The sequence below is a fragment of the Lynx canadensis genome, chromosome D2 (genome assembly GCF_007474595.2).
Source record: "Lynx canadensis isolate LIC74 chromosome D2, mLynCan4.pri.v2, whole genome shotgun sequence".
In the NCBI taxonomy this organism is placed as follows: Eukaryota; Metazoa; Chordata; class Mammalia; order Carnivora; family Felidae; genus Lynx; species Lynx canadensis.
Window position 1 is genome coordinate 74,401,362 of NC_044313.2, and position 16,921 is coordinate 74,418,282.

The window sequence follows — 16,921 nt, forward strand, 5'->3', positions numbered from 1 at the left end:
CTCAACAGCATTTAGCATACATCTGTTGAGCCCAAGCAACACACAGTAAGAAGAATCGTGAGCTCTGGGAGAAAACAGATGTGGATCGAAATCCTTGCCTGACTCATCATGGGTTGTGTGACTTTGGGCCTGTTACTTAAATTCTCTAAGTCTGGATTTCTGAATCTGCCAGATGGAGAGAAAACCATTTACTTCGCAGAAATGACAGGAGATCTGTGTGAAATATGAAGGGCCAGGCACAGAGATGATATTCCTTAAATACTGGTTATCTTTCCTATAAATACATGGTCCCTGTGCTTGAAAATTTCTGGTCCAGATGGGAAGACTGACATGTGAAGAAAACATTGCAAAACTAGGGGACAGGGGTGCCTGGCTGGCTGAGTCAGTAGAGCATGTGACTCATGATCTTGGGGTTGGGAGTTCGAACCCCATGTTGGGTGTAGAGATTACTTAAAAATAAACTCTTAAAAAACAACGGGGGGCAGATTCTTTAAGGGAGTTGTATCCAAGTGCTATTGCAGCCACAGAAAGAAATGCCCGACGCTGGGAGGGAGGGAGCAGACAAGGCTGTGCAAGTTGGGAAGCTCAAGTACAAGTTCGACACCAGCCGTGGGAGTCGGGGAGAGGCTGTCACCAGCAGAGAGGAAAGCAAGTGCAAGATATTGGAGGGGGGGGGTGGGGAGCAGGATGATCAGAGAATTGCTAACAATTTCGTATAAATTGTGCTGCAAAGGGTGTGTGGAGAAGTAAGGGGAGATTAGGCCCAAGAGGCAGGCAAGGGCTCTGCACAAGGGGTTGGGCATTTATCACTCAAGTGACAGGGACAGACACTTCAGAAATGGCAGGTTTTAAGCAGTTTCCAAGGACGGCACTCACACAGATACAAAAAGTAAACTGTGTCACACAGGCCCACGACAGACTTTCCCCAAGCGTGTTCTGTGGGATGTAACAGGTCTTATTCGGGAGGGGAAAAAAGAATCTGGCCAAAAGGTTTGGGGACTCCTAAATTTTTTTTAAAAATTAAGCCAGTTTCGGGGCTCCTGGGTGGCTCAGTCGGTCAAGCACCTGACTCTTGGTTTCTGCTCAGGTCACAATCTCACGGTTGGTGAGAATGAGCCCTACACTAGGCTCTGTGCTGACAGTGCAGAGCCTGATTGGGATTCTCTCTCTCTCTCCCTCTCTCTCTCTCTCTCTCTGCCCCTCCCCTGCTTGCATGCTCGTATGCTCTCTCTCATTCAAAATAAACAAATAAACTTAAAAAGAAAATTACACGGTCTTCTTTATCATAGGACTTTTCAGAGTGAGTCACCAGGAGAGAGAGAAAGTTTTGCATCTCCAAATTTATTTGCCCAGGGGGGGCTTTTTTCTCAAGGACTCTCGTGCAGGACTGGGTGTTCTATGGTACACACTTTGGGAACCACCAACCTGGAACCTCCTGTGTTTAAAGGGAGTGGTTTGGGACCTTTCAAGGTTCTCTCTCCTCTGTAATACTGTAAACATTAAATAATGGCGGAGTGAAATTATTTTTCTAAGGAGAAACAGAGGCGTGTCCTAAACAGTGACTTCAGATCTAGAGATGGCTTCTCGACTCACTCAAGTATTTTCCTTCCTTCAAGGAAGACTGAAGTGTGCAAAGCTAACCTGTGGAGTATTCGCACTTGAACCTGGGTGAGCGCTTACCTTGCCTTCCTGGGCGGGGTCCTTGCTGGGCCCTTGGTAAGGGGCCACGGATTCCCAAGTGACAACCACCGCGCTACTGGGCTGGAAAGAGATTTCTGGGAACCCTCTCTGGACACACTCCGCTGCCAGCCGAGTGACAGAGGGGGATAAGTCTTCCCGGTAATAAACCTTCCCAAAGCCATCTGTCGTGTCCAAGTCCGCCAGGAAAGGTGCAACTACTCCGAAGGTCGGTGGGAAGAGCCCAGGGGAGGATTCTTTGGCCGGGGGTTCACTCATGGCAATAATGCCATTTGTGGTGACCTGTACAAAACCAAGCATAGTTACGAGGCATGCAGGGAAAAAAAACCGTCTTCCTCAGGGACTCTGAACTGCCACTCACGGAACACTGCTACAGGCACCCCCCGTCCGTCAAATACAACGGAACTGGAGAAGGGCAGGGTCCCGAACTGTAAGACTCGGGACTGCCCTCCTCAGCAGGATGACCCAGTGGAAGGTTCCAGGGGCGAGAATCACAGGACCTGACTCTGGCCTAGACCAGTCACCCAACCTCGGACACGTGTCTTGAACTTCAAATCTTGGGCTCTCCATGCACGCGTGCTTTGCCTCTCGCAAAGCACCCCTCACACATAAGCCATTGTGAAAGCCTTCATCACGTTCCCCAACAAACTGAGCAGTCGTTACATACCAGGATTGTGTCAGGTGCTGTGGGTAGTACCCAGGCTCTGCCTTCAAGGATCCCATGATCCAGAAGGATATGGGGAAGGATTGACACAAACAGATGACGATACAATAAGTAACGAGTCAATTTGGGGGCACCTGGCTGGCTCAGTCAGTAGAACATGGGACTCTTGATCTCAGGGTCGTGCATTCAAGCCCCATTTTGGGTGTCGAGCTTACTTTAAAAAAGGTAATAATAAATAAATAAAATAAATTGGAAGCGTATCTCTTAAAAAAAAAAAAGAAGAAGAAGCACACGTCGGGGCGCCTGGGTGGCACAGTCGGTTGAGCGTCTGACCGTGGTTTCGGCTCAGGTCATGATCTCACAGTTGGTGAGTTCGAGCCCCGCATCGGGCTGTGTGCTGATGGCACAGAACTTGCTTGGGATTCTGTCTCTCCTTCTCTCTGCTCCTCCCCTGCTTGTGCTGGCTTTCTCTCCAAGTAAATAAATAAACTTAAAAAAAAAATTACATTTAAATGGGACATTATGGTAACATTAATCATTATGTCTGGTTTAATCTGTCAAAATAATAGCTAACACTTTGAGTGTTTATCATGTTCCAGGCATCTTTTTTTTTTTTTTTTAAATTTATTTATTAAGAGAGAGACAGAGAAGCATGCGCAGGGCAGGGGCCGAAAGCGAGGGAGACAGAGAATCCCAAGCAGTCTCCTCACTGTCAGTGCAGAGCCCGACGCAGGGCTCGATCTCACGAGATGTGACCATGTGATCATGACCTGGCTGAAAACAACAGGCAGATGCTTAACCAACTGAGCCACCCAGGTGCCCCCATGTTCCAGACATCTTATTAACATTTAATCCTTAGAAGAACCCCATAAGACTAGATACTGTTATTTTCCATGTTTTTCTGGTGGAGAAAATGAGGTAAGTTAAATCAATTTGTCCAAAGGTACCCAGTGTCAGCACTGGGATTCGAACCCAGGGAGCCAGACTCCAAAGTTGGCCCTCTTTAATCACTGTGTACAGCCTCCTTGAAATCAGTTTTAACGCCCTACAAAAAGAGCTCAGTGTTCTCATCCAGCTAACCCCCACACTCCTCGGGGAAAAAAGGGAGGGGGACAAAGAGCCCCTTGATGGAAGGCACTTGGTGGTGGGAGTGCTTGGGTCTCCTGCAAAGCCATGCTAAGAATGAGGCTTTGACCCCTTTGCTCTTTCTTGTTAGTGCACAATCCTATGATGACACAGAACACCGCTCTGGTTGCTCTTTTTACTCCAAGAATTTGTGAATAAGAATGCCCTAGGGGCGCCTGGGTGGCTCAGTCGGTTAAGGGTCCAACCCTTGATTTTGGCTCAGGTCATGATCTGGCAGTTCGTAGTCTGAGTTCTGCATCGGGCTCTGTGCTGACAGTGGAGAGCCTGCTTGGGATTCTCTGCATCCCTCTCTCTGCCCCTCCCCCGCTTATGCGTGTGTGTGTGTGTGTGTGTGTGTGTGTGCATGCTCTCTCTCTCTCTCTCTCAAAAATAAGTCAACTGTTAAAAAACTGCCCTAATCAAATGGGAGAGATTTTGCAAATGGCACCTTAGTGTGCTCTTTAAGAGTCTGTGGATCACAAGAACATGAATGCAAACAAGGCACTCTTTATTGTTAAGGAGTCGATTTCGGCTTTCGGCGGGAGGGAGGTTGGGTTTTCCAAGTCACTTATTTCCCCCCACCCCTTCCCTCCTCCAGCCTTCTCCTCCACTCGCTACAGACCTCACTACTAGAGAAGGGGGCGGGGTACACACTTAAGAGAACTAAAAAGCAAACCCTGCAACAGGCGGGAGAACTGGGTGAAAAGGTTCAAAGGGGTGGAGCAGATCTGGGCTCCGGGAAGAGAAAGCCACAAGAGTTCTGGGAGTTCCGCGTGGACTTTGCAAAGCCCTCCCTTTACACCCGTCTTCACGGGCTGTTAACTGTTTAGAGGACACAATTTCCAGCACCATCTGGCACAGTGATGATTTTCCAGAGCGTGCTGCTGGCAGGCTGCGGAGAAGGGAGTCAGGGAAGGAGCGTTGCCAGCTCATTTCTCACCCTCTCGTCCCGCCAGCCCATCCACACATCTCCCCGCACGGACATCCCAGCGGGACTTGTGTGTGGGGGCGTGGGAAACAGCTCACTCTCCCAAAGCCTCCAGAAGCTGGCAGTTACCAGCCGCTAGTGGGAAGCGATCACACGGAGGCCACATGCACACAACTTAGTTTTAAAAAGCTGTTTTCCGGTGGCATTGAAGTCAGTCCCACAATTTTGAAAACACTCCCGGTGTCTTTTCTTATTTAGAATCTGGGCACGGAGCTGTTTCTATTATCACAAGGACTGCTTTGGGAATCGAGTGTTTAGACAAGTATCAAGAACACTGCAAATGCTTTGGACACAGACCACATAACCCTCATTAGGATCTGTCCTGCACAATTACTTTTCAGCCATTTTTTAATGGTACATGTGGCTCAATTGCTGGTGATAACGAAGAAAGACGACAACAGAGTATAAATGTCATAGACAGAACATCCAGAAGTATCGTCTGACTCTTAGCTTTACACTTCTTCCTGGGGGCGCCTGGGTGGCTCAGTCAGTGAAGCATCCGACTTGTCCTTTCCACTCAGGTCATGATCTCACGGTTTGTGAGTTCGAGCCCCGCAGGCAGCTCTATGCTGACAGTGTGCTGCCTGCTTGGGATTCTCTCTCTCTCCTTCTCTCTCTCCCTCTCTCTCTCTCTCACTATAAATAAATAAACTTAACAGAAATATGCTTTAAAAAGAAAAAACTCCCCAGTAAGTGTTTCTTTGTTTGTTTGAGACATACCAATTAATGGCTGACTTGAACAATAATATTCTCTTACATTTGGATGCCAGTCTCACTGTACAAACCTCTCAAGGGTGTGATGCTCCCATTGTCTGGTTCCTTTTCTCCTTCTTAAAGTCGAGCAAGCAACAGAAGCACAGGGAACACAAAGGGAAGGGCCTAGAAGGTTCTTTTTTTTCTATTTTTTAATTTTTTTTAACATTTATTTGTTTTTGAGACAGAGAGAGACAGACCATGAACAGGGGAGGGTCAGAGAGAGGGAGACACAGAATCTGAAACAGGCTCCAGGCTCTGAGCTGTCAGCACAGAGCCCGACGCGGGGCTCGAACTCACGGACCGCGAGATCATGACCTGAGCCAAAGTCGGCCGCCCAACCGACTGAGCCACCCAGGCGCCCCGCCTAGAAGGTTCTTAAGAGGCCAGGAGGACGGACGTAGGCCCTACAACCTCCAAAGGGAACAAAGTGGGAACTACTGAGAGATCCATGCCATTCGCCCCATTGCTTAAGCCAGGAAACTGGAGAGTCGGCCGTGATTCTTTTCCCTTTCCCAGCCCGTGTCCCATGTGTCCCACCTCCAAGGTCCCTGGCATGCTGTCCAACCCTGCCACCAGCAGCACTGTCTCCCCAGCCCCATACAGTCACATAACTGGCTCACTCCCGTCCTCCAGAGCTCAGGGAGGTACAGCCTCTAAGAGAGGTAGCCAGCATAGTCTCCTCCTCTTCTTTCCTCTCTTCCCTCACTCCCTGGCCCCCCATTTCTGTCCCCGCTTCCTGTTTGTGTCCTTCCAAGTGCAGAACACACTGTGTAATGACCTTATTGACTCATGTGCTAGCTCTGGCTGCTTTCCCCGCGAGGCAGTGTGTCCCCTCGAAAGCCGGGACAGTGTCCACTTTGGTCACTACTGTAGCTGCAAAGCTTCGACAATGCCTGGTATGTGTTAGCCCCGTCCCTTCCTGACTTCCTCTAGAAAATAGGGTGAGGAAATTCATACAGAATAAGGCCTGAATACCAAGGTTGTTCTAGAAATAGTGCCCGAAGGTGTGTGAGTTCCATCTATGAGCGCATGAAGGATCACGGCATGATGTGTTAACGGAGGTCCTTCCCACTGGTCATTGGTCCGTCACACCAATGATTAAAACAAGGAGTCTGGGGGCACCTGGGTGGCTTGGTCGGTTAAGTGTCCGACTTCGGCTCAGGTCATGATCTCACAGTCTACGGATTTGAGCCCCGCCTCGGGCTCTGGGCTGACCGCTCGGAGCCTGGAGCCTGCTTCGGATTCTGTGTCTCCCTCTCTCTCTGCCCCTCCCCCACTCATGCTCTGTCTCTGTCTCAAAAATAAACATTTTTAAAAATTTTCACTTTTAAAAAGAAAAAAAGAAAAATAAAAAAAGAAAACAGAGTCTGTTGGGATGCCTTGGGTGGTTCAGTAGGCTAAGCGTCTAGCATTTGATTTTGGCTCAGGTCATGCTCTCACGGTTCGTGGGTTTGAGCCCTATGTCAGGCTCTGCACTGGCAGTGTGGAGCCTGCTTGGGATTCTCTCTCCCTCCCTCTCTCTCTGCCCTTCCCCCACCTCAAAATAAATAAATAAGCTTAAAAAAAAAAACAAGAAGGGGTGAGGTTTAAAAAAAGAAGAGTCTGCATAAATATAAACTGATAACAAGTCTCCAGATCTAACCACCAGTTTACAGGAAATACAGGGCCCAGAAGAACATGTTCAATGATACTGTAGGGACATGATCAGCAAAATCCAGAGTATGGGACACGGTGAAGGGCAAATACCCAGTTTCTTTAATAAATACATTTCAAGAAAAAAGGCTGTGAGGGGAATCTGTAGATTTAAGAAGTCCTAAGAAACATATCTGCCAGATCTGGGTCCAATCTAAGCTGGCCTGGGTCCAGCATGAGGCCTCGGGGGAATAAAATTTTGTTTTAAGGAGGAACAAACAGGTTGACCTTACCAAAGATAATCTTGAAATACAGTGGCCCACAGTGGAGAACTTTTAACCTAGATAAGCTTATCCATTTATGAGGTATCCTACAGAAAAAGGGGTCTCAGCCAAGCACTCACCATAAAAGGTAGAGGGAAAATTATTTTTCCTGCTCTATGGTTTCTGGTGACCAGGATATGACCTGCTGGGACACCCCACTCCCTCCAGAGCCTACAGATGGGATCCTGGGAAAACTAGCAAAAGCCAGCAAACGGTAAGAATTCTCGCCAAAGTCAGCTGTCCCAGATCTCTATCCGTAGCGCCTGGTTGAGAGAGGAAGGTAAAATTTCATGCTGTCCCTTCCTTTCCAAATTCAGATTGGCAGGCAAAAAGACATTTGTGACAATGAGGTCTTTGAATTGTGACTCTCGAGAATTTACTTTTGGGTACCCGTTGGTTGTTGATCCTTTCTCTCCTGGGGACAGCTACTGCCTTCTTATTTATCTTGCTTTGTGTCAGGTTGGGGGCCCCCCAAATTTGGCCAGAGATGTGCGTTGCACTCCATTTGCGGCTAGGGTCCTATCAACCATTGCCAGCTCTCAGGAGAACTAAGTCTTTCATTCTTTCCGTTATGTTTGGGGGCGGCTGGTGGTTATCCTGGGCAGGCAGTATCCTCCGCACCCTCTTTGGGGATGCCTCTTGTATTCAAGGGATTGTTCAATACTGCCAGGAATATTTACCGTTTGTGCCTGTTGAAACCTGACAAGATATTTGAAAGGATCTTGTTAAGTAGCTCTATGGTCAGAAGTGGGCCAGCCTGGAAGCCGGTCTTCAGAGATGAGAGGAACACTTTTTAGGCCTTCTCACCTGAACTAAAATGAAACCATGTAACCCAGAGGGAAAGAAACACATTCTCAAGTCTTTCCTGGAAGGATTTACTAAAATATTCCAAAGACCAACAGCTCTAAATCTAGAACACAAGAATCTTGTGATTTCCATCTTGGTTGAAGGTCTTCTCCCTTATAAAAAGAAGCAAATTGAAGCCAGTGTAGTTAGATGGGCGGTTTGGCCCCTGGATACCTTTAAGACTATAAGCCAGTTTTCAGAATTAAGAGCAACTGTCCCTATCTTACAAATCTTTGCAAAACCAGAAATGCAGCTCTAGAAACAATTCAAAGTCTACCTATCTCGACCATCTCCCAAAGCCCCCCTATTCATCTCAGAATGGCTACAGATGTTGTAAAAGATCAGAACTTTGGAATCAGAACCTTCCTGCTTTTCAGAAAATGAAGGAACAATTTAAGTAGTAATTACCCTAGCCTTCTGATAATAGACAAATAGACCCTAAAACCCCTAGAAGAAAACTAGCTTTCTCCCAAGGTCCCTTGAAGATGTAAATGTTACCACGTTTCTTTGAAATGTAAACACCCCAAGGAGGTAAGTAAAACAAGGCTCACAGTCACCTGAGACAGAAGGGAAAAAGAGGGGAGGAGGAGGCTTTTAAAAATATAAACAGTTAAAAAAGCTCTCTGGGCCCAAATCTAGTCCACAGCCTCCATAAGGTTACTTGCCAAGGACAAATACAAATCTCAAGTCTCTTCCACAAATATTACTAAAAAGCTTCGGCCACCTGCCATCTGAGCAGATAAACTTTCCATCCGCCAGAAAGAAAATTTGGATCCAACTGTTCGTCTATAAACTGGTTAGTTTTGCCTGTCTCACGGCAAAGATTTTAAAATAAAAGCCAGAAGATCTCTGTTGGAATCTGTCTATGTGTTTACGTATGGATATTATAAATGTGTGATTTTTCTTCTACTTCCACATAGTAATGCCACGATGAAGTTGTAAAGGGCTCTCTTTCATTGGCTTAAAGACAAAAACACATTCTATAAATCAAGTATGCTCTCAGAAATATGAAACTAACCCAACGGTTTTTCAAGTGATCTAGGATAATATTTAGTACATAGCAGCTAGTTTAAGTTTGTTGGTTTAATTAAAACAGGCTTGTCTTTAGAGTTTCATTTAGAGTTATCAACATTGAATATATAATACTTTTATTCCACATAGGTTTACTAAAAGTCAAATAACTACTGATCTCTCTATTACAGAAATTTGTCAATAAGAAAAAATAACTTCAGATAATGGTTAACCTGTTTCATGTCTTGCGAAATTTTCATGGTTTACCTAAACATAATGGTTCAGAACAAGTGTGTTAAATGCATGCAAGTAAGATAAAAGTTTATAAATGAACTTTTCAACAATAATGATGCTTTACGATAGGTCTACATAAAACTAGTTTCCAAAATCTTTTTCGTAACTTGAAACCTTGAAGTTATACTGGGATAAGTTAAATGATGGATATTCACTGAATATCTAGATCGTTTCCAAATAAGATAAAACACTGAAACAGTAATTACTGAACACAGACTTATTTATCATCCTTTGGCTTTCTTTTCTAGAGGAAGTCAAGATTTTTAGGGTGTATTAGTAAACATGTTCTGTGCCACATTGGAAAATTTACAATTAGGAAGAATATACTTCTAGAAATTATAAAATGTATTTATAAATTTGTCAGTCTACAATTGCTTACTTCTTAGTGTTCACCAGGAATTAAGGATTTTAATACTTAAGAATTCTAATTAACATATGTAATTAAGACTACTAGAAATAATAAGAGTTTTATTTATTTTTAAAAAATTTTTTAAATGTTTATTTTTGAGAGAGAGAGAGAGAGAGAGAGAGTGAGCACACAAGCAGGGGAGGGGCAGAGAGAGGGGGAGACACAGAATCCAAAACAGGCTCCAGGCTCTAAGCTGTCAGCACAGCAGGGCTCAAAACTCAGGAACCATGAGATCATGACCTGAGCCGAACACTCAGCTCAATCAACTGAGCCACCCAGGGGCCAAGATGCTAAACTTTATTAGGTTATATTGCACAAATGCATGTTACTAATATACGTGCTCTAGAAATTGTGTGAAATTGCTAAAAATCTGGTGTGTCCTGGTGTAATATTATCAGTCCCATTTCCAGTTATCTCTTAAAACGTTGTAGGTCACAGAAATAACCAAATTTTCTATTATAATTACAATTCTGTTATAATAACTCTCATCAGATGTTGAAACATGGTCATTTTATGTCTTTTGTCACCTACGGATGTTTATTTTACTCTGACGCTTTCGCAAAAGTGCCTCATCATCAGAAAGACTGGGGGAAAGGACTCAACAAATACTCGAGAGTACACGTTTCTGGGAACCTGAAGATTATAAAACTGCACCGGGTACGAATTTCCAGAACTCATGGACAAACTGGACTAAAGCAGAACGAGAATTAATACCATGGGACTGAATGAACTAATGAGGATTATTATTATTTTTTTTACAAATTTGTCTTTGAGACATTGCTGGTTCCTTAACGTTTTGGTTTTTTTCAGCTTCAAGGAAAGCATTTTTACTTTTTAATTTTGTAAAGTTTGCCTTTGTAAGTATAATTTTTTAATGTTAATTTATTTTTGAGAGATGGGGGGGAGAGAGAGAGAGCGCGCGCGCAAGCGAGGGAGGGGCAGAGGGAGGGAGACAGAGGATCCAAAGCAGCCTCCACTGACGGCAGGGAGCCTGACATGGGGCTCAGAACTCAGAACTCACAAGCTGTGAGATCATGATCTGAGCGGAAGTTGGATGCTCAACCAACTGGACCACCCAGGTGCCCGTACCTTTGTAAGTATACATTAAATATTTACTTTTTCTCCCTACCTGGTTCCTCCAGAATGTGGAAACTTAGTATTGTTATTTTCATATCTATATTGATATTTGCATAAGTTCAGTAAGCATCTGTTCTCCCTTGGACACAACGGGAAACATTGGTTATATGACCAAGGCTTCGACTGGTATGTCAGATTTGAGAATGTGCACAGAATCAGATGGGACCAAACAGCTTTGAGAAACTAAAACTGACTTTGCAGAGCCAAAAACAGCACCTTGGAAAAACCAGCCTGGTGTCTTGCTCATAGGGTTCCTGGCAGCCTAACCAGGTAAGGACAGTCACTTCCCAGCAGCCATAGGAATCTCAGGATATCTTGGGGACCTCTTGAAGAGAGAAATTCACCCAAATCTACAGGGATTTCAGGTGAAGTCTGATGGTGAGTCTTTGGCCTGCTTGGCTTCTTAGTCTGGAGAGGCTTTTAAAAGTCCAATCTAAGATTCCTTATGAAAAGTTCCAGCAAAGTGGATTTTTAGAGCCTATACAGTCAATCACTATTCTTGCTGCACTTAACGCAAATAGTCTGGTCAAATGTAATTTTTCAATTTATTTTACAAACAGATTAGTCTGACTATGATTATCTTTGATAGAAATAAGGGTGATTATTTCAGTAGAAACTGATAACACAACCTTGTGGATATCATAATTTTTTTTTTTAATTTTTATTTATTTTTGAGAGAAAGAGGGAGAGAGCAGGGGAGGGGCAGAGAGAGAGGAAGACCTAGGATCCGAAGCAGGCTCTGTACTGACAGCAGTGAGCTCGATGCAGGGCTCGAACTCACGAACCATTGAGATCGTGACCTGAACCAAAGTTGGACGCTTAACCGACTGAGCCACCCTGGCACCCTGTAACCTTGTGGATATCAGATTCTACTCCCGATCATTTGTGTTTGAGCTTTTGTGATATACCTCTAAATTGGACCAGATTCTTCAAGTTCCTCAAATCAATTCTTCGAGTTTTCTCAAATGTCTGGCTACAACTCTCCAGACTGACATTTCCAATTTTCTCCTACCCTTCTCATTTGGAATCACTAAGAACAAAGACTGCCCTTGAACCTCCATGTAAGGGACTATACCAGGTCCTCCTCACTACCCAGAGAGCAGTCAACCTTCAGGGACTTGAACCTCAAGTCCACATCTCCCAAATAAAAAGGGTTCCTCGAGACGTTTGGAACTGCACACCAGCTGGAGTTATAAAATTAACATCGACAAGGGAGGCTCCTCCCCAGAAGCAGACAGCATCTCGAGGTGGACGGCCCCTCCCACGGTCACAGATCAAGATCTTCACCTCCACTATGAAGATTTTATTCCTTTTTCCTTTTCACTATTTGCTTTTTCTGTTTATGAATGCATGCAAGGACGATGCTCCCTAACCGTGGCACCTACCTCTGAATCTACTGCTAAAGCAGTAACTGCCCAACACAAATCCTTCCTCCCCAAAATTGTTCTCGATAATAGGACAGCCCTTGATTATCTTTTAGCTGAGCAAGGAGGTGTGTGTGCTATGGCCAGCATCACTTGCTGCACTTAGCTTAAGAAAGTGACTCCTTCAGGGTGCCATTGAAGCACCCTGGGTGGCTCAGTCAGTCAAGCGTCCGACTTCGGCTCAGGTCATGATCTCGCAATCTGTGGGTTCAAGCCCGTGTCGGGCTCTGTGCTGACAGCTCAGAGCCTGGAGCCTGCTTCGGATTCTGGGTCTCCCTCTCTCTCACGCTTTGTCTCTCTCTCTCTCTCTCTCAAAAATAAATAAATATTAAAGAAAAAAAGTGACTCCTTCAATGGGGTCTTTCTTTGACTTTATTTGATTCTGACTGGTTTGGTTCTTGGATGCCATGGCTCCAAAGAGCACTCTAGACATTGGGAATTATCCTCCTTATAATAATCATAGTAGTCTCCCTGAAACACTGTGTTTTCTCAGAAGCTTTAAATGCATGTTTACGGCCACTAGCCACCAAGCAGATGATCTTCCTAAGACTAAATCATCAGAAAAGAAACAAAGAGAATAACTGACTTAAGGAATGTGAGCCCAAAGTCATGACCTGCAAATACCCCAGATAGATGCAGCAGAAAGGCGTACTGACCTATGAATACCACGCGGAGGCCGCGGCAAACGGAGGATGAGGCAATAAAACCTGCACGAACTCGAGAGCTGGGAGAAGCATAATGCCTTAAAATCTGATCACATCTCTCAGGCTGAGAGCCTGATCAAAAGGGGAGAATTGCCAGTGGGGCGCTTGGGTGGCTCAGTCAGTTAAACGTCTGGCTCTTGATATCAGCCCAGGTCATAATCTCATGGTTCATGGGTTCGAGCCTCACATCGGGCTCTGTGCTGACAGCACAGAGTCTGCTTGGACTTCTCTCTCTCTTTCTCTCTCTCTGCCCCTCCCCCAACTTGCATGCTCTCTCAAAACAAACTTTTTAAAAAGGGGGAGAATTGTTAAGAACAAAACAAAACAAAACAAAAAAACCCACAAGACAACAAGCCCCAGTGGAGTCGCTTATGCAAAGCTCCACGTCACCAAACCAAGACTTGACTTAATTACAGGTTTCAGCTCTCCCCAAAATGGAATCAGAAACCAGTCAATCAGGAATTGCCCGATCAGCACTAGCTAGGTCATCTGCCCTCCAGACAGACCCCTACCATCCCGTAGAAGGAAACGGACTGGGCCATAACCAATCCATTTTCCGCCTAGTATAAAAGTTCCTTGTTCCTGCTCCCTTCTGGCTAGGAAAGTCTTCCATTTTGTACAGCTCCTCAGAGCTCATTTCTACGTGCTAGGTATGGATGCGGTCCAATGCCAATTGATTTTTGTTCAAGTAAACTCTTAAAGTTTTTAATATGCCTCAGTTTACCTTCAAACACAGTTCTTACCTTGGGGCCCCAACTCAGGTGCCCTGACTCCCAATGGCACCAGCACATTCCTTGCTGTAGATTATGTGGTGTCTAAAGGGGGTGTCTCTTGATCAGATGGGGGCCCCAGGTGTGGGGTGACGATCAGGTAGAAGCCCACCTGAAAACATCCCCCTGAGGCAGAACGAAGGAGACAGAAGTTTACTGAATCCAACACAAGGGAGTGGTGGGCAGGACAGCAGAGGAGAGGTGGTCTGTAAGGAGGCAGTGGGAGGGGGCTGCTTTTAAGGAGGGAAGGCGAGGCGGTATGGTGATGGATGGAATTTTCCCTCTTTTGGTAACTGTGCCTAATTGTTAGTAGCCCCTTGATCAGAGCCGAGGGCCTGTGTGTAGTCAGCCATGTGGTCAGTGTGTCCCTTTCTGCATTCCATTGCTCAAGCCTGTTTGCCTAAAAGTGGCCTCCACAGATTACACCACAAAACTCTTATGGACTGAATGTATTCCTGAGAAAGGCTGACTGAATTATCCTGAGTTCAAGCCCCAAACGGGGCTCCATGCTGGGCGTGTGGAGGGAGGGAGGGAGGAAGGGAGGGAGGAAGGAAGGAAGGATATATCTAGGGGTGCCAGGCTGGCTCTGTCAGTGGAGTGTGTGACTCTTGATCTCAGGATCTCGCGTTGAATCCCCATGTTGGGTGTAGAGCTTATTTTAAAAAACAAAAAAATAAATAAAAATCTAAAAAATAAAGAATGTATCTATTCACCCACTCCAAGGAACACACCAAACAATAGGCTCTTCATCCATTTGCACAGCGCAGAACAAGTCTCTTACATCACAAAACACCCCAGGGTGAAATGCCCAGCACCACATGGCTAACAGCTGGAGCCATTTAACGTACAATTGTTTCAACTCAGCTGACATTATGAAGAGGTAGAGCAACTAACCCATAACGGAGATTATTCCCCCTTTAAAAAAGCACTTCCTGTTTCATGTTTGTTCCTCTTTGAAGACAGACAGCATGAATCAGTGGAGAAAGTCTAAATGCAGACACCCAATACATAACATGTTAAATTCCTTACATTCAAATGCACAGGGAAGAAGCTGAAACAACCATCTCTTGAGGCTTAAATGAGCCTAGTAGTGATCCCCAGGGCAGAAAGCAGCCTACGACTGTTGGGGAAAGCCCTCTCCAAAACAGATGTGGTTAAGAATACTGGAGGGTAGGGGCGCCTGGGTGGCGCAGTCGGTTAAGCATCCGACTTCAGCCAGGTCACGATCTCGCGGTCCGTGAGTTCGAGCCCCGCGTCGGGCTCTGGGCTGATGGCTCAGAGCCTGGAGCCTGCTTCTGATTCTGTGTCTCCCTCTCTCTCTGCCCCTCCCCCGTTCATGCTCTGTCTCTCTCTGTCCCAAAAATAAATAAACGTTGAAAAAAAAAAATTAAAAAAAAAAAAAAAAGAATACTGGAGGGTAGGCACAAATAAGAAACAAATGCGGTCGTTTTCCAAATGCAAATTGTTGTACTCAGTTGTACTGAGAAGACAATGAAATTGCATGCAGTTGCAAAAGCAAACTCCATGGGTGGGAGAAAGTGGGAATTTAAGGTAAAATTATTTGGGGTAAAGAATGGAAAGGCAACAAACACAGACTGTCTGCCAACTCAGGAGTCCTTTACTACAGCTGTCCGCAGTTTAAAAAATTTAATACGACCATACTTCTTTTCACATACATAAAAAAGACAAGCAAATGGGACATAATTTAGTTTAATGTCATACAGCCAGTAAGTGATGGAACCAAGATTTGAACTCACATTTGCTGGCATCCATAACCTCTGCTCTTTCTCTTGTATTTGCTGGCCACTTGGGAAGACTTGTGAGCCACAGTGGAAGTTGCAAAGCTTCATGGGATAGCTTCATGGATAAAGATTGGATAGCTAGAAAAAACTAAGAAACTAAAAGGGCCTAAGGAAAGGAAAACTTGATAAAGAAGTCCAGGAAAAAGCCAAGCCCGTAATACAATCAAGGAGGAGGTTGACTGATTTTAAGTCGAGGCCAAAAAAGGGATCTATGGCCTTACCCCCTTCTGTGGTACTTAAAAAGCATTTTTATTCCAGTTATCTGATTAAATCTAGTAAAGCAGGCATTAATATCATCTTCATTCTTCACGTGAGAAAAAATGAGTTTCAGTTTATAGGTCTTGCCTAAGATCACACACTAGAAGTGCCAGAACAAAACTCTTGAGTCCAAACTGCAGACCTTTTCCATTAACCCCACTGAGCCAGAGAAATGGCTCTGGCTTGAATTAGAAATAAAGATAAAAGTCTTCACACATAAAAATAAGGGACAACCTAGGGGTAATAGTTAAGAGATTTGCCAGTGGTTTCAATTTAATCCAGTTAATGTCTAATGAGAGACTTTGGATCAGTTACCCATCTCTTCTGCAGGCAATTTCTACCTGAGATTACCTTCCAACATTTAAAAATGGTCAGGGTCTTTAAATGTTCACTTCTAGTGTGTCTGTCAGAAAAGAGGTAGAAATGTGCCTCAGCAGTCCAGAATAGGAGCCAGTCAGGGAAGGGAGAAGGGCTGGTCTGAACTCTCAGTCACTGGGGAGAAGCACGCTCTTCTTTGACACCCTAGAGATCAATATCAGAAGTTTCCCTGTGGCAACTGGAGCCTCAGAAACTCCCCTAATTTGGATTACACCAACCCCTTAATTTGAACACCAATCCCTTCATTTGAACATTAGAAATGATAAAGAAAGAATTAAGTATCCATCTGCCTTTCCAGAATGGACCATATGTCAATATCACCTCAAAGCCCCAGTTGATGAGGGAAAGCTACTCTTTACAAAGAAGTGTACTGGCTAGTAAGTATACAAAGAATTATAGAGGGGCACCTGGGTGGCTCAGCCAGCTGAGCATCCGACTCTTGATTTTGGCTCAGGTCATGATCTCGGGGTTGTGAGATCTAGCCCTGTGCCTGCACTGAATGCAGAGCCTGCTTAAGGACTCTCTCTCTCTCCTCTCTCTCCTCTCTCTCCTCTCTCTCTCTCTCTCTCCTCTCTCTCCTCTCTCTCCTCTCTCTCTCTCTCTCAAAATAAATAAATAAAGGGGAGCCTGGGTGGCTCAGTCGGTTAAATGTCTGACTTCGGCTCAGGTCATGATCTCGCAGTTCATGAGTTCAAGCCCCGC

The 16,921-nt window shown here is 45.1% G+C and overlaps 1 protein-coding gene across 1 annotated transcript in view; it reads right to left on the reverse strand.

The window, feature by feature from the left end:
• The window catches only part of NID1 (nidogen 1), an 85,145-nt gene that overhangs the window by 54,903 nt on the left and 13,321 nt on the right, over positions 1-16,921 (reverse strand). The window contains 1 exon segment of the mRNA XM_030334820.1: positions 1,681-1,980. Within this exon segment, the coding sequence (XP_030190680.1) occupies positions 1,681-1,980 (300 nt within the window).